Here is a 17,352-nt window from a genome sequence, read left to right on the forward strand (position 1 = left end):
TTACATTTCTAGGAAAGAATTTGCCCTGTTGAGGGTAATTCTGTAACACTATCCATCTTATTTTCGAAGGAGATTACCAGCCATCTTCCGACACAAATCGGGAGATGGCCGGCGATCTCCTAAAGCCGGCTAAATCAGTATAATTGAAAGCCGATTTTGGCCGGTGCCAACTGCTTTCCGTCGCGGAGCCGGCCAAACTTCAAGGGGGCGTTTCGGTAGGGTAGCGAAGGCAGGACGGGGGTGTGCTTTGAGCTGGCCGGCTTCACCCGATAATGGAAAAAAGAAGGGCGTCTCTGGCGAGAATTTGGTCCACTTTATTTGGTCCCTTTTTTTTCAGGTCCAAGTCCCTGGAGCAGTTTTATTGGGTGCAGTGGACTTCAGGCAGGCGGACCCAGGCCCATCCCCATCCCCCCCCACCTGTTACACTTGTGGTGGAAAATGGGAGCCCTTCAAAACCCACCCGAAACCCACTCTACCCACATGTAGGTGCCCCCCTTCACCCCTTAGGGCTATGGTAATGGTGTATAGTTGTGGGGAGTGGGTTTTGGGGGGCTCAGCACCCAAGGTAAGGGAGCTATGTACCTGGGAGCAATTTGCAAAGTCCACTGCAGTTCCCCCTAGGGTGCCCTGGCATGTGAGGAGGATCAGTGCACTACAAATTCTGGCCCCTCCAATGACCAAATGCCTTGGATTTGTTTGTTTTTGAGATGGGCGCCATCGGTTTCCATTATCGGCGAAAACCGAGGGCACCCATCTCTAAATCCGGCTATCTCAGCATTTAGGTCGACCATCTTTAATGTTGACCTAAATGTCGAGATTTGGGCGCCCCCAACTGTATTATCGAAACGAAAGATGGACGCCCATCTCGTTCGAAAATATGGTCGGCCCCGCTCCTTCGCGGCGCCACCCTTAGAGATGGGCGTCCCCGGTCGAAAATGCTCCTCCACAGGTACTGGTTATGTTGCTTCTTGTTAAGTCTGTTCTAAAAAGAAAAGTAGATACCTATTTCTGTTTTAAGAATAATAGTGCAAATGGCTGAAAACTTGTGTAATTGTAAGGTGTGATTACTTATGCCAGCCCTGTAGCTATTAGCAGGGTGTTTATTTTCTGCTAGTGGGTATTCTATAAGAGGTCATTTGTGCACATAAATGACTAGAATACTGCTATTTATATGCCTTCATGCTACGAAAAACTCAATAACTTCTTTTAGAATTTCCCCCTCCCACAAATGCCATTCTCTTATACAGTAGCTAGTAAAAAAGGCCCGTTTCTGACACAAAGGAAACAGGCGCTAGCAAGGTTTTCCTAGGAGTGTGTATGTTTGAGAGAGTGTGTGTGAGAGTGACTGTGTGTGTGTGTGAGAGAGAGTGAATGTGCGAGTATGTGTGTGTGACAGAGAGAGATTGAGACTGGGTGCGAGTGTGTCTGTGTGAGAATGAGAGTGTGTGCCAGGGGCCTCCCCCTCCCTCCCTCCCTCCCAGTTCCAGTGTCACCCCTTCCTCCGTGTTCCAGGGTCGACCCCCCCTGCCGTGACCCTCTCGAGCCCCCCTTTCCGCCGCCAACCCTCCCCCGCTGCTGTCGCATACCTGTGCTGGCGGGGGACCTCAACCCCGCCAGCCGAAGTCCTCTTCTCTGCTGCGAGGCGTGGACAAATGATCTGAACAATTTACAATCTGTTTGTGTGCGTGCACAGGATGTCAGACGCATCCACACAAACAGATTGCAACTTGATCAGATCATTTGTCCACGCCGCGTGGCCGAGAAGAGGACTTCTGCTGGTGGGGGTTGGGGTCCCCCGCCAGCACAGGTATGTGACGGCTGCTGGGGGGGAGGGTTGGCGGCGGGAAGGGGTGCTTGAGAGGGTTGCGGCAGGGGGGTCCAGGGGTCTGGAAATCGGAGGAAGGTGGGGTCTGGAACTCGTGGGGGGGAGAGGGCCGCGCGGCCGAGAAGAGGACTTCGGCTGGCGGGGGTTGGGGTCCCCCACCAGCACAGGTATACGACAGCAGTGGGGGAGGGTTGGCGTCAGGAAGGGGGGCTCGAGAGGGTCGCAGCAGGGGGGTCCAGGGGTCAGGAACTCAGAGGGGGGTGTGGAAATCGGAGGGAGGGGGGGAGGTGAGCGTGGCAGGTTCTGGAGGGCGGCTGGTGAGTGCGTCAGGCAGTCTCGAGCGTTTTTGTTTTTTTTGGCTGTCAAATATGCGTGTGCCAGTTGGGGGGGTGTTGGATCAGCTGTGAGGTCCCCCCCCCTCCCGGGTTCTTGTCATAATGGGTCCAATGACGTCAGCCTGATCTATGGAGCCTAGCAGACCAACTCAGGGAAAAGCCATGGACACAGGCAGCAAGACTGTAGAACGTTGGAGGTGAGAATTATTATATTGGATATTTGAAGCAGATTGTGGTTTTCAAGTGCTTTCTTATTGAACACTAAAGTCTCTCCTAATACCCAGACTGTCTTTGGTTCACTAATAAAAGTTAGATGTAGCTGCACAGAATATCAGGACCCCATACCGTGCATTGTAGAGGCTAATTTTATAACAGGACGTCAATGTGAGAAGTCTAAGAAGGTGCCTGTTTTATAAAGGCAGCATAAGCACCTATGTATCTTTATAAAACAGCCTCCCAGAAGTAACCTCAATAGTTCACAAATGACCATGCTTTGAAAAGAGTAAATGTGGTCGGTATTCCTATACATGTATACAATGCAACTCCAACTCCGTCCTGCCCAAACTCTGCCCCAGGGTACACCTACATGCAGACTGTACAAAAGTTTACACACCTTCCACGCCTACTCTATGTATATGCAGCCATGCAGTTTTGGAAAAGCTCCTTTTCTTTGTGTAAACTGGGCTTTACACCTGAAGAAGAAGAATAGCCTAGTGGCTACATTAGTGGGCTGAGGGGGAGATTCTCAAAAGTTGCCATTAAAATCTGCGTTTGTTTAGATCTGCAATTGAAGTTATTGATTTTGAAATCGCGAGCAATGTTCAAAGGAAATCGCATGCAAATGAGCTGCACTCACTTTCAGCAAACAGCTGGTAGGGATAGCGCCTACTGCATGTGTACACAGTCACTCGCTAAGCTTCGATGCTATATGCGTGCCCAAGAAAAAAAAAAAAAGCTACAATTACGTGTGCTGTGGACATCCCTCCACAACGTGTTTCAGCCTTTTTTTAGTCCCATGACAACTTTTTTACAGTTTTTTTTTTTTTTTTTTTGTAGGGTTCCATGACAACTTTCATGTCCCGGTGGGTTTATTGTTTATATGTGAATGTATGAAAGCCGTGTGTAGCTTTTTTTTTCTTTCCCAGCTGAGGGTGCCATGGATGCACCTCCACAATATGCTTCAGCCTTTTTTTGTTTTTGTTGTTCCATGACTACTTTTTCACAGCGCAGTTACGTACGGGACACATGCACATGGCATATTTAACACACACGTGAAAATACTATTAAAATATAACAGCAGATTGCTCCACCAGGAAGTCAGACCTCCCAGAATAATTTGCACATTAAGGGTAGGCGCTGTTTTCTATGCATCGCTTGGAAACTGCTGTGCAATGCTCGGAATGCTCATTTTCATACTAGTCAGCGCATTGTAATACATTTGCATAGTATTATTGTTGGCTGCTATCGTGAATGGTAAGATCGACGCAGAACCCCTTTGTGCATTACTCGCTGAATAATGTGAGCACTAAACTGGCTAGAATCAGTCTAAATTGGATGTTGCTAGCATTGTAAGCTTTTTGCGTTGTCTCCTGAGAAACAGAGAAGACAGGCTTCAAATTCTGCTGCTGCTCTTGTGACTTTGGATAAATTACATAACCATCCATCGCCTTGGGTACAAACTAAGATTGTGAACCCTTTAGGGACAAGGAAGTGCCTACTGTTCCTGATTGTAACTTGTCTTGAATTTTCATGAAAAGGTGCTGTCATTTATTATTATTATATTTTTTTTTGTAGGGTACTTGGCTGTTTCTTTATTTTTACATGAAAATCATGAATTGTTGCTTCTGCTTGTGAATACAGTTCTGAAGGTACAGTAATATTTCTCTGATTCTACTAGCTAAAGTTCTCTTGGTTATCATTCTATCAAGATTGCTAAAAGTTTGCCTTATTGGGAAGACTACAGACTTCTTCTTTTCCTTTTTCCATATCATCAAGCTGATCAATCCATAGACTGGTGGGTTGTGTCCATCTACCAGCAGGTGGAGATAGAGAGCAAACTTTTGCCTCCCTATATGTGGTCATGTGCTGCCGGAAACTCCTCAGTATGTTCTCTATCTCAGCAGGTGGTGGTCACACACAGCAGCAGCAGCTCTGGCTAGGCCTCCAAGCCTAATTTTTAGGTTTTGTTGAGTGCCTGGGGTTGAGGGCTCTTTTGAGCAAGTGCAAACCTGGTGGTGCCAGGTCCCTCCTTTTCTCCCCCCTCCCGCTGGCTCCGTTAAAAAAAAAAAAAAAAATTTTAAACGTCTTTAAAGGCGTTTATTTCGACGTTTATTTAAGCGTCTATTGCAGCTACTCACTGGGACACCAGGTCGTTACAACTCGGAGCGGACAGCAGGTAATTTTACCTTTTTATAGCGGGCGGGGGTTCCCCGATTCTTCTCCTCGTGGCACATGGCGTCGGAGGGCGAGGGCGCAAAGGGTCGCTCCCCGGGTCGCTTGAGCGCTTCTAGAGGGGATGCGGGGGTCTTAAAGCCTGATTCGCCCTTGTTGGGTGGCAGTTTCGTGACCGATGAATGTCCCGGTCCTTCCTCCGGCGTGGCGGTTTTTCCCGCCATAAACGCCCATCCCCCGCTCCTCGCCTCCGCCATTTTGGCCGGCCACGCGGCTCGGACGGCTTCTTCTTGGGCCGCCCTTGAGGTTGGAGACATTAATGCCATGAACGCCCTTAATTTGGGCGACGGCACAGAAGCGGCTAAAGTTAAGAGCCGTTCTTCCCGCGCGGCTCCTTCGCGGAGTTTCGCGCCGGACGCCATTTTGGATGCGCAGCAGGCCTCTCCCCCGCTGTTGCGAGCGCCGGTTGAGAGTGCGCCTAGGGCTGTTGCCCAGGCTGCGGAAGTGCACAGTCTGGGGGGTTTCTCCCCCGAGTTTGTTTTGCTGCTGCATCAGGCCTTCCTCATGCACAACGCTGCCCCCGCTCCCTCGTCTGGTAAAGAGGTTGAGGTTCCCAGAGGTAAACGCCCTCGGGTTGATTCCCAGGCCTTGGAGGAATTTGTCTCCTCCGATGTAGATGAGGGCAGCGTGTCTGAGGTCTCCCAACGGTCCTTTGCGGATTCCTTGGAGGAGACGGATCCCCGCTCGGATGGAGCGGATGACCCCTCTGCAGCGCGGCTTTTTCGCCCAGAGGATTTGCCCAACCTGTTGTTACAGGCCATGGACACTTTGAAGATTTCCTCTCCGGAGGACGTCTCTCCCTCAGCCCCTGTTGGCTCTGCCATTATGCTGGGGACGAAGCGCCCGCCTAGAACCTTCCACGTGCATGATGCCATGCACACCGTAATTTCGGCTCAATGGGATGTCCCAGAAGCGAGCCTTAAAGTGGCTAGGGCTATGTCCCGCCTCTATCCTTTGGCTGTGAGTGAACGTGAGGCCTATCTGTGGCCTACCGTGGATTCTTTAATCACTGCGGTGACTAAGAAAACGGCATTGCCGGTGGAAGGTGGCACGGCCCTAAAGGACGCCCAAGACAGGAGATTGGAGGCGGCCTTAAGGTCGTCCTTTGAGGCGGCTGCTTTAAGTTTGCAGGCCTCAGTTTGCGGCTCCTATGTGGCCAGGGCGTGCCTGACTATGGTGCAGCGGGCTTCCCCCTCGGATCATTCCTTGAGGGATGATTGGCCAGCCCTGGAATCGGGCTTAGCCTATGTGGCAGACTTGCTGTATGATGTCTTGAGAGCCTCAGCTAAAGGCATGGCTCAGACAGTCTCTGCGCGGCGGTGGCTTTGGCTGAAACATTGGTCTGCTGACCACGCCTCTAAATCCCGCCTGGCTAGGTTGCCTTTTAAAGGCAAGCTGCTCTTTGGGGTCGAGCTGGACAAAATCGTGACCGATCTCGGCACATCTAAGGGCAAGAAGTTACCAGAGGTCAGGGCTCGGGCTAGTGCTCGTCCCGGTACCTCCAGAGGACGGTTTCAGGAAGCCCGTCGGTACCGCCCGGGCAGGTCGGGTTCTTCTGCCCCCTCTTCCTTTAAGAGGCATTTCTCCCCCAAGCAGCGTTCCTTTCGCAGAGACCGCCGTCCCGGAGGTGCTCCCTCCGGTCCTCCCCCAGGGTCTCGTACCCAATGACGGGGTCTTGGTCCACGCCCCAGTGCAGATTGGAGGACGGCTGTCCTCGTTTCTGGGCGAGTGGACCACAATAACTTCAGACGCTTGGGTGCTGGAAGTCATCAGAGACGGCTACAAGCTAGAGTTCTGCCGACCCTTAAGAGACGGGTTTGTACTCTCTCCCTGCAAGTCTCCGGTCAAAGCTGTGGCAGTGCAGCAGACTTTGGACAATCTGATCCGCCTGGGTGCGGTCGTTCCGGTGCCAGAAAGTCAGCTTGGCAAGGGGCGTTACTCCATTTACTTTGTGGTACCAAAGAAAGGAGGTTCTGTCCGGCCTATCCTCGACCTCAAAGGGGTCAATCGGGCCTTGAAAGTGCGGCACTTTCGCATGGAGACTCTCCGCTCTGTTATAGCGGCAGTGAAGGCAGGGGAGTACCTGGCTTCCTTGGACATCAAGGAAGCGTACCTGCATATTCCCATCTGGCCTCCTCATCAACGCTTTCTGCGTTTTGCAGTCCTGGGCCGACACTTCCAGTTCAGAGCCCTCCCGTTCGGGTTGGCTACTGCTCCGCGGACCTTTTCCAAAGTAATGGTGGTCATAGCGGCCTTCCTGCGAAAGGAAGGAGTACAAGTCCATCCTTATCTGGACGACTGGTTGATCCGAGCCCCCTCTTATGCAGAGTGCGGCAAAGCTGTGGACCGGGTAGTTGCTCTTTTGAGCTCCCTGGGATGGATCATCAACTGGGAGAAGAGCCAGCTGCGCCCGACTCAGTCCCTGGAGTATCTGGGAGTTCGATTCGACACCCAAGTGGGCAGAGTGTTCCTGCCAGACAATCGGATTGTCAAACTTCAGGCTCAGGTGGACCAGTTCCTGGTAGCCTCTCCTCTTCGGGCTTGGGACTATGTGCAGCTGTTGGGCTCTATGACGGCCACGATGGAAGTAGTGCCCTGGGCCAGGGCTCATATGAGACCACTACAACACTCTCTGCTGCAGCGCTGGACTCCGATGTCGGAGGATTATGCGGTGCGTCTTCCCTTGGATCCAGCAGTGCGCAAGGCGCTGAGCTGGTGGATGCAGGCAGACAAGTTGTATGCAGGAATGCCTCTGGTGACCCCAGAGTGGATTGTCGTCACGACGGACGCCTCATTGTCGGGCTGGGGAGCCCACTGCTTGGGAAGGACAGCGCAGGGGCTCTGGTCTCCTGCAGAGGCGAAGTGGTCTATCAACCTCCTGGAACTCAGAGCCATTCGGTTGGCGCTTTTGGAGTTCATCCCGGTACTGGTGCTGAAGCCTGTACGGGTACTGTCGGACAATGCCACGGCTGTGGCCTATGTCAACCGCCAGGGAGGTACCAAGAGCGCCCCTCTAGCCAAGGAGGCTATGAGTCTATGCCAGTGGGCGGAAGCGAACCTGGAACAGCTGTCAGCGGCCCACATTGCCGGAGTCATGAATGTCAAGGCGGACTTTCTCAGTCGCCATACCTTGGAGCCCGGAGAGTGGCAGCTATCTGCTCAGGCGTTCTTGGACATCACGAAGCGCTGGGGCCAGCCGAGCCTAGATCTGATGGCGTCATCGGCCAATTGCCAAGTGCCGCGCTTCTTCAGCAGAGGACGGGACCCTCGATCCCTGGGAGTAGATGCTCTTCTCCAACAATGGCCGACACAAGAGCTTCTCTATGTGTTCCCACCCTGGCCCATGTTGGGCAGGGTCCTAGACCGGGTGGCAAGACATCCCGGCAGGATAATCCTGGTGGGTCCGGATTGGCCCAGACGTCCCTGGTATGCGGACTTGATCAGGCTCTCAATCGACGATCCTCTGCGGCTGCCAGTGGAGCAGGGCCTGTTACATCAGGGTCCCGTGGTGATGGAGGATCCCTCCCCCTTTGGTCTTACGGCCTGGCTATTGAGCGGCAGCGTCTGAGGAAGAAGGGCTTCTCAGACAAGGTCATCGCCACTATGCTGAGAGCGAGGAAACGCTCTACTTCTACTGCTTACGCCAGGGTTTGGCGTATCTTTGCAGCGTGGTGTGAAGCAGGCTCACTTTCTCCCTTCACTGCTCCAATTTCTTCAGTGTTGGCGTTCCTGCAAGAAGGTCTGGACAAAGGCCTGTCGCTCAGTTCCCTTAAGGTCCAGGTAGCGGCTCTGGCTTGCTTCAGGGGCCGCCTGAAGGGTGCTTCCCTGGCTTCCCAGCCAGATGTGGTGCGCTTTCTCAAGGGAGTTAATCACCTGCGCCCTCCTCTGCACTCAGTGGTGCCTGCGTGGAATCTCAACCTGGTGCTAAGAGCATTGCAGAAGCCGCCGTTTGAACCCTTGTCGAGGGCATCTCTGAAAGACCTGACGTTGAAAGCAGTCTTTTTGGTGGCTATCACTTCAGCCAGAAGAGTTTCCGAGCTCCAGGCGCTCTCATGTCGAGAGCCTTTTCTGCAGTTCACTGAGGCAGGAGTGACTATTCGCACAGTGCCTTCCTTTCTGCCCAAGATTGTTTCTCGCTTCCATGTGAATCAGCAGCTCTGTCTCCCTTCCTTTCGTAGGGAGGACTACCCAGAGGAGTACTCTGCTCTTAAATATCTGGATGTGAGACGAGTCATCATCAGATACTTGGAAGTGACCAATGATTTCCGGAAATCGGATCATCTGTTTGTCCTGTTTGCAGGTCCTCGTAGGGGTCTGCAGGCTGCTAAGCCTACAGTGGCAAGATGGGTCAAGGAAGCCATTGCAGCGGCTTATGTGGCCGCAGGGAAGGTGCCGCCTATCCAGCTGAAGGCTCACTCCACAAGAGCTCAGGCGGCCTCGATGGCAGAGGCCGGTTCCGTCTCCTTGGAAGAGATATGCAAGGCGGCAACTTGGGCTTCGGCCCATACATTCTCCAAGCATTACCGCTTGACTGTGGCTGCTCGGGCGGAGGCCCGGTTTGGAGCTTCAGTGTTGCGGTCAGGGATTTCTATGTCCCGCCCTGGGTGAGTACTGCTTCGGTACATCCCACCAGTCTATGGATTGATCAGCTTGATGATATGGAAGGTAAAATTATGTATAATCATACCTGATAATTTTCTTTCCATTAATCATAGCTGATCAATCCATAGCCCCTCCCAGATATCTGTATTGTTTTATTCTGGTTGCATTTCAGGTTCAAGTTTACTCTTCAGTTACTTCAGAAAGACTTCGTGTTCAAGTTTTTTCACTTGGATTCTTCAAGAGTTAAGACGAGTTTGTGTTACAGTGAGCTGCTGCATTCCTCTCCCCTCCGTTTTACGGGGCTGGATTGAGACTTATAATTCTGCCGGCACTCCCTCCCGCTTCGTGCGGCTGTAGGGCAGTTTTGTACCCCTCCCGCTTCGGCGGTGTTCGGGTCAGTCAGCTCCTCCCGCGGTTGCGGTTGCAGGATAAGCCAGATCCCCCCGCATCGGCGGGTGTGGTGTCCCTCCCCCGCTCCGCGGGGATGAGCTGGACGGATTCCCCTCCCCCACTTGTGTGGGGATGAGCTGGGTTAATTCCCCTCCCCCGTTTCGGCGGTGGTGAGCTGGGCAGAGTGTCCCTTCGTGGGTGTAATTCTCTAAGTGCTGAGTCCTGCGGATGGAGCTTTGATATCGACATACTGAGGAGTTTCCGGCAGCACATGACCACATATAGGGAGGCAAAAGTTTGCTCTCTATCTCCACCTGCTGGTAGATGGACACAACCCACCAGTCTATGGATTGATCAGCTATGATTAATGGAAAGAAAATTATCAGGTATGATTATACATAATTTTACCTTCCATATCATCAAGCTGATCAATCCATAGACTGGTGGGTTGTGTCCATCTACCAGCAGGTGGAGATAGAGAGCAAACTTTTGCCTCCCTATATGTGGTCATGTGCTGCCGGAAACTCCTCAGTATGTTCTCTATCTCAGCAGGTGGTGGTCACACACAGCAGCAGCAGCTCTGGCTAGGCCTCCAAGCCTAATTTTTAGGTTTTGTTGAGTGCCTGGGGTTGAGGGCTCTTTTGAGCAAGTGCAAACCTGGTGGTGCCAGGTCCCTCCTTTTCTCCCCCCTCCCGCTGGCTCCGTTAAAAAAAAAAAAAAAAAAAAAAATTTTAAACGTCTTTAAAGGCGTTTATTTCGACGTTATTTAAGCGTCTATTGCAGCTACTCACTGGGACACCAGGTCGTTACAACTCGGAGCGGACAGCAGGTAATTTTACCTTTTTATAGCGGGCGGGGGTTCCCCGATTCTTCTCCTCGTGGCACATGGCGTCGGAGGGCGAGGGCGCAAAGGGTCGCTCCCCGGGTCGCTTGAGCGCTTCTAGAGGGGATGCGGGGGTCTTAAAGCCTGATTCGCCCTTGTTGGGTGGCAGTTTCGTGACCGATGAATGTCCCGGTCCTTCCTCCGGCGTGGCGGTTTTTCCCGCCATAAACGCCCATCCCCCGCTCCTCGCCTCCGCCATTTTGGCCGGCCACGCGGCTCGGACGGCTTCTTCTTGGGCCGCCCTTGAGGTTGGAGACATTAATGCCATGAACGCCCTTAATTTGGGCGACGGCACAGAAGCGGCTAAAGTTAAGAGCCGTTCTTCCCGCGCGGCTCCTTCGCGGAGTTTCGCGCCGGACGCCATTTTGGATGCGCAGCAGGCCTCTCCCCCGCTGTTGCGAGCGCCGGTTGAGAGTGCGCCTAGGGCTGTTGCCCAGGCTGCGGAAGTGCACAGTCTGGGGGGTTTCTCCCCCGAGTTTGTTTTGCTGCTGCATCAGGCCTTCCTCATGCACAACGCTGCCCCCGCTCCCTCGTCTGGTAAAGAGGTTGAGGTTCCCAGAGGTAAACGCCCTCGGGTTGATTCCCAGGCCTTGGAGGAATTTGTCTCCTCCGATGTAGATGAGGGCAGCGTGTCTGAGGTCTCCCAACGGTCCTTTGCGGATTCCTTGGAGGAGACGGATCCCCGCTCGGATGGAGCGGATGACCCCTCTGCAGCGCGGCTTTTTCGCCCAGAGGATTTGCCCAACCTGTTGTTACAGGCCATGGACACTTTGAAGATTTCCTCTCCGGAGGACGTCTCTCCCTCAGCCCCTGTTGGCTCTGCCATTATGCTGGGGACGAAGCGCCCGCCTAGAACCTTCCACGTGCATGATGCCATGCACACCTTAATTTCGGCTCAATGGGATGTCCCAGAAGCGAGCCTTAAAGTGGCTAGGGCTATGTCCCGCCTCTATCCTTTGGCTGTGAGTGAACGTGAGGCCTATCTGTGGCCTACCGTGGATTCTTTAATCACTGCGGTGACTAAGAAAACGGCATTGCCGGTGGAAGGTGGCACGGCCCTAAAGGACGCCCAAGACAGGAGATTGGAGGCGGCCTTAAGGTCGTCCTTTGAGGCGGCTGCTTTAAGTTTGCAGGCCTCAGTTTGCGGCTCCTATGTGGCCAGGGCGTGCCTGACTATGGTGCAGCGGGCTTCCCCCTCGGATCATTCCTTGAGGGATGATTGGCCAGCCCTGGAATCGGGCTTAGCCTATGTGGCAGACTTGCTGTATGATGTCTTGAGAGCCTCAGCTAAAGGCATGGCTCAGACAGTCTCTGCGCGGCGGTGGCTTTGGCTGAAACATTGGTCTGCTGACCACGCCTCTAAATCCCGCCTGGCTAGGTTGCCTTTTAAAGGCAAGCTGCTCTTTGGGGTCGAGCTGGACAAAATCGTGACCGATCTCGGCACATCTAAGGGCAAGAAGTTACCAGAGGTCAGGGCTCGGGCTAGTGCTCGTCCCGGTACCTCCAGAGGACGGTTTCAGGAAGCCCGTCGGTACCGCCCGGGCAGGTCGGGTTCTTCTGCCCCCTCTTCCTTTAAGAGGCATTTCTCCCCCAAGCAGCGTTCCTTTCGCAGAGACCGCCGTCCCGGAGGTGCTCCCTCCGGTCCTCCCCCAGGGTCTCGTACCCAATGACGGGGTCTTGGTCCACGCCCCAGTGCAGATTGGAGGACGGCTGTCCTCGTTTCTGGGCGAGTGGACCACAATAACTTCAGACGCTTGGGTGCTGGAAGTCATCAGAGACGGCTACAAGCTAGAGTTCTGCCGACCCTTAAGAGACGGGTTTGTACTCTCTCCCTGCAAGTCTCCGGTCAAAGCTGTGGCAGTGCAGCAGACTTTGGACAATCTGATCCGCCTGGGTGCGGTCGTTCCGGTGCCAGAAAGTCAGCTTGGCAAGGGGCGTTACTCCATTTACTTTGTGGTACCAAAGAAAGGAGGTTCTGTCCGGCCTATCCTCGACCTCAAAGGGGTCAATCGGGCCTTGAAAGTGCGGCACTTTCGCATGGAGACTCTCCGCTCTGTTATAGCGGCAGTGAAGGCAGGGGAGTACCTGGCTTCCTTGGACATCAAGGAAGCGTACCTGCATATTCCCATCTGGCCTCCTCATCAACGCTTTCTGCGTTTTGCAGTCCTGGGCCGACACTTCCAGTTCAGAGCCCTCCCGTTCGGGTTGGCTACTGCTCCGCGGACCTTTTCCAAAGTAATGGTGGTCATAGCGGCCTTCCTGCGAAAGGAAGGAGTACAAGTCCATCCTTATCTGGACGACTGGTTGATCCGAGCCCCCTCTTATGCAGAGTGCGGCAAAGCTGTGGACCGGGTAGTTGCTCTTTTGAGCTCCCTGGGATGGATCATCAACTGGGAGAAGAGCCAGCTGCGCCCGACTCAGTCCCTGGAGTATCTGGGAGTTCGATTCGACACCCAAGTGGGCAGAGTGTTCCTGCCAGACAATCGGATTGTCAAACTTCAGGCTCAGGTGGACCAGTTCCTGGTAGCCTCTCCTCTTCGGGCTTGGGACTATGTGCAGCTGTTGGGCTCTATGACGGCCACGATGGAAGTAGTGCCCTGGGCCAGGGCTCATATGAGACCACTACAACACTCTCTGCTGCAGCGCTGGACTCCGATGTCGGAGGATTATGCGGTGCGTCTTCCCTTGGATCCAGCAGTGCGCAAGGCGCTGAGCTGGTGGATGCAGGCAGACAAGTTGTATGCAGGAATGCCTCTGGTGACCCCAGAGTGGATTGTCGTCACGACGGACGCCTCATTGTCGGGCTGGGGAGCCCACTGCTTGGGAAGGACAGCGCAGGGGCTCTGGTCTCCTGCAGAGGCGAAGTGGTCTATCAACCTCCTGGAACTCAGAGCCATTCGGTTGGCGCTTTTGGAGTTCATCCCGGTACTGGTGCTGAAGCCTGTACGGGTACTGTCGGACAATGCCACGGCTGTGGCCTATGTCAACCGCCAGGGAGGTACCAAGAGCGCCCCTCTAGCCAAGGAGGCTATGAGTCTATGCCAGTGGGCGGAAGCGAACCTGGAACAGCTGTCAGCGGCCCACATTGCCGGAGTCATGAATGTCAAGGCGGACTTTCTCAGTCGCCATACCTTGGAGCCCGGAGAGTGGCAGCTATCTGCTCAGGCGTTCTTGGACATCACGAAGCGCTGGGGCCAGCCGAGCCTAGATCTGGTGGCGTCATCGGCCAATTGCCAAGTGCCGCGCTTCTTCAGCAGAGGACGGGACCCTCGATCCCTGGGAGTAGATGCTCTTCTCCAACAATGGCCGACACAAGAGCTTCTCTATGTGTTCCCACCCTGGCCCATGTTGGGCAGGGTCCTAGACCGGGTGGCAAGACATCCCGGCAGGATAATCCTGGTGGGTCCGGATTGGCCCAGACGTCCCTGGTATGCGGACTTGATCAGGCTCTCAATCGACGATCCTCTGCGGCTGCCAGTGGAGCAGGGCCTGTTACATCAGGGTCCCGTGGTGATGGAGGATCCCTCCCCCTTTGGTCTTACGGCCTGGCTATTGAGCGGCAGCGTCTGAGGAAGAAGGGCTTCTCAGACAAGGTCATCGCCACTATGCTGAGAGCGAGGAAACGCTCTACTTCTACTGCTTACGCCAGGGTTTGGCGTATCTTTGCAGCGTGGTGTGAAGCAGGCTCACTTTCTCCCTTCACTGCTCCAATTTCTTCAGTGTTGGCGTTCCTGCAAGAAGGTCTGGACAAAGGCCTGTCGCTCAGTTCCCTTAAGGTCCAGGTAGCGGCTCTGGCTTGCTTCAGGGGCCGCCTGAAGGGTGCTTCCCTGGCTTCCCAGCCAGATGTGGTGCGCTTTCTCAAGGGAGTTAATCACCTGCGCCCTCCTCTGCACTCAGTGGTGCCTGCGTGGAATCTCAACCTGGTGCTAAGAGCATTGCAGAAGCCGCCGTTTGAACCCTTGTCGAGGGCATCTCTGAAAGACCTGACGTTGAAAGCAGTCTTTTTGGTGGCTATCACTTCAGCCAGAAGAGTTTCCGAGCTCCAGGCGCTCTCATGTCGAGAGCCTTTTCTGCAGTTCACTGAGGCAGGAGTGACTATTCGCACAGTGCCTTCCTTTCTGCCCAAGATTGTTTCTCGCTTCCATGTGAATCAGCAGCTCTGTCTCCCTTCCTTTCGTAGGGAGGACTACCCAGAGGAGTACTCTGCTCTTAAATATCTGGATGTGAGACGAGTCATCATCAGATACTTGGAAGTGACCAATGATTTCCGGAAATCGGATCATCTGTTTGTCCTGTTTGCAGGTCCTCGTAGGGGTCTGCAGGCTGCTAAGCCTACAGTGGCAAGATGGGTCAAGGAAGCCATTGCAGCGGCTTATGTGGCCGCAGGGAAGGTGCCGCCTATCCAGCTGAAGGCTCACTCCACAAGAGCTCAGGCGGCCTCGATGGCAGAGGCCGGTTCCGTCTCCTTGGAAGAGATATGCAAGGCGGCAACTTGGGCTTCGGCCCATACATTCTCCAAGCATTACCGCTTGACTGTGGCTGCTCGGGCGGAGGCCCGGTTTGGAGCTTCAGTGTTGCGGTCAGGGATTTCTATGTCCCGCCCTGGGTGAGTACTGCTTCGGTACATCCCACCAGTCTATGGATTGATCAGCTTGATGATATGGAAGGTAAAATTATGTATAATCATACCTGATAATTTTCTTTCCATTAATCATAGCTGATCAATCCATAGCCCCTCCCAGATATCTGTATTGTTTTATTCTGGTTGCATTTCAGGTTCAAGTTTACTCTTCAGTTACTTCAGAAAGACTTCGTGTTCAAGTTTTTTCACTTGGATTCTTCAAGAGTTAAGACGAGTTTGTGTTACAGTGAGCTGCTGCATTCCTCTCCCCTCCGTTTTACGGGGCTGGATTGAGACTTATAATTCTGCCGGCACTCCCTCCCGCTTCGTGCGGCTGTAGGGCAGTTTTGTACCCCTCCCGCTTCGGCGGTGTTCGGGTCAGTCAGCTCCTCCCGCGGTTGCGGTTGCAGGATAAGCCAGATCCCCCCGCATCGGCGGGTGTGGTGTCCCTCCCCCGCTCCGCGGGGATGAGCTGGACGGATTCCCCTCCCCCACTTGTGTGGGGATGAGCTGGGTTAATTCCCCTCCCCCGTTTCGGCGGTGGTGAGCTGGGCAGAGTGTCCCTTCGTGGGTGTAATTCTCTAAGTGCTGAGTCCTGCGGATGGAGCTTTGATATCGACATACTGAGGAGTTTCCGGCAGCACATGACCACATATAGGGAGGCAAAAGTTTGCTCTCTATCTCCACCTGCTGGTAGATGGACACAACCCACCAGTCTATGGATTGATCAGCTATGATTAATGGAAAGAAAATTATCAGGTATGATTATACATAATTTTACCTTTCTTCACTTGTATTTGTTTAAAAAAAATAAAAACTACTAGCAACTGCATAGGTCTGTTAGAAAGCTATTGATCACTTTCACAGCATCACACTTTTCCTTCTTTATTGTTCTTTTCCTTGGAGTCAGCAGCAGATGAATCCAGCAGGTTGTGATAGAGATCAGTGACTTCCATACCAGTGATATAGGACGGATAGCTCTTCCCAAAGCCAGTATACCTCTAAATCCAGCAGGTGGATGGATTGACATCCTCCAGCTCCTGGATTCCTCTATTAGGGGTGCTCCTGGCCTGATTCTCTGAGCAGTTGAGCGTGGAGTTGCTTTTGCTGTTTGGTGGCAGCTTTAGTGCTAGCCCCAAAATGGCGAGCACCAGGAAACCGGCTCGGTCCTTTCTGGTGTATGAGGACGTAGAGGAACGTATCCTGTCTCTCACTGGTCCATGCCTGATGCGGGCTTATGGGTGGTGAAGGCTATGGCTCTTCTGTACCCAGTGCCTCAGGGTTACTTGGAGAAGTTAAAACTCCCTAAGGTGGACGCTTTGGTGGCGGAAGTCATCTAAAGACTACCCTGCTGGTAGAGGGGGGGATAGCTTTGAAGGATGTGCAGGATCGGAAGCTGGAGGCGTCCTTGAAACAAGCCTTCGAGGTGTTGGCGCTCTCACTCCAGGCATCCATTTGCAGCTCCTACGTGGCAACGGCTTGCCTTGCCTGAGTGCAGCAGGCGGTGGACTCGGCGTCGGAGGAGGAGCAGCTGGCGACAGATTTCCCCTCTGTGAAATCCAGCTTGGTCTACTTGGTGGATTCTTTGTATGACCTTGTGTAGGCATCTGTTCAACAGATGACGGTGGCTGTGATGGCTCTACGGCTCTTGTGTCTACTCCATTGGGTGGCGGAAGTCTCCTCTAAGCAGCATCTTACTAAGCTCACCTTTCAGGGTTGACTTCTATTTGGGGAAGATCTGAGAAATTGGTCAAGTTTTGGGGGGATTCCAAGCCATAGCATTTGCCTGAGGATCGGAGGAAGGCTCAGTTCCAGCAAGGCACGATGCATACCCGTTTTAAGGAGGCGTGAAAGTATCAGCCAGAGTAGGGTTCCGCTCTGGCGGTGTCCTGTTCAGGTTTTCAGAGGTCCTGGTTTCAGCAGAGGGTTTCCTTTTCAAGGTGACAAGATGACCAGGAGCTGCGTCCCGTCCTCTGCCAGGTCTGCCCAATGATGATGCCCTGACCTGCTGTTCGGTGTATTGCATAGGGGGTTGGCTTACCTCATTTTTTGAGCAGTGGACCAATATTACGTCGGACCAGTGGGTTCCCGATATTATCAAAGAAGGATACAAATTAGAATTCTCTGCTCCTGTTGAAGATTTTTTTTTTTTTTTGTGTCCCTGTGCAGAACTCCTTCCAAGTGATTGGCAGTGTGGTCCACTCTGGTCGCTCTACGGGAGCTCGGCATGGGGGAGTGGGGGCAG

The 17,352-nt window shown here is 53.4% G+C and overlaps 1 protein-coding gene across 3 annotated transcripts in view; it reads left to right on the top strand.

Moving 5' to 3' along the window:
• Positions 1-17,352, top strand: part of AP4E1 (adaptor related protein complex 4 subunit epsilon 1) — a 150,936-nt gene that overhangs the window by 16,127 nt on the left and 117,457 nt on the right. For all 3 annotated transcript variants that reach the window (XM_030189418.1, XM_030189430.1, XM_030189424.1), the window contains one exon: positions 3,955-4,028. In XM_030189418.1, coding sequence (XP_030045278.1) covers positions 3,955-4,028 — 74 coding nt within the window. The remainder of the gene's footprint in view (positions 1-3,954; positions 4,029-17,352) is intronic.

The sequence above is a fragment of the Microcaecilia unicolor genome, chromosome 1 (assembly GCF_901765095.1).
Source record: "Microcaecilia unicolor chromosome 1, aMicUni1.1, whole genome shotgun sequence".
Classification (NCBI taxonomy): Eukaryota; Metazoa; Chordata; class Amphibia; order Gymnophiona; family Siphonopidae; genus Microcaecilia; species Microcaecilia unicolor.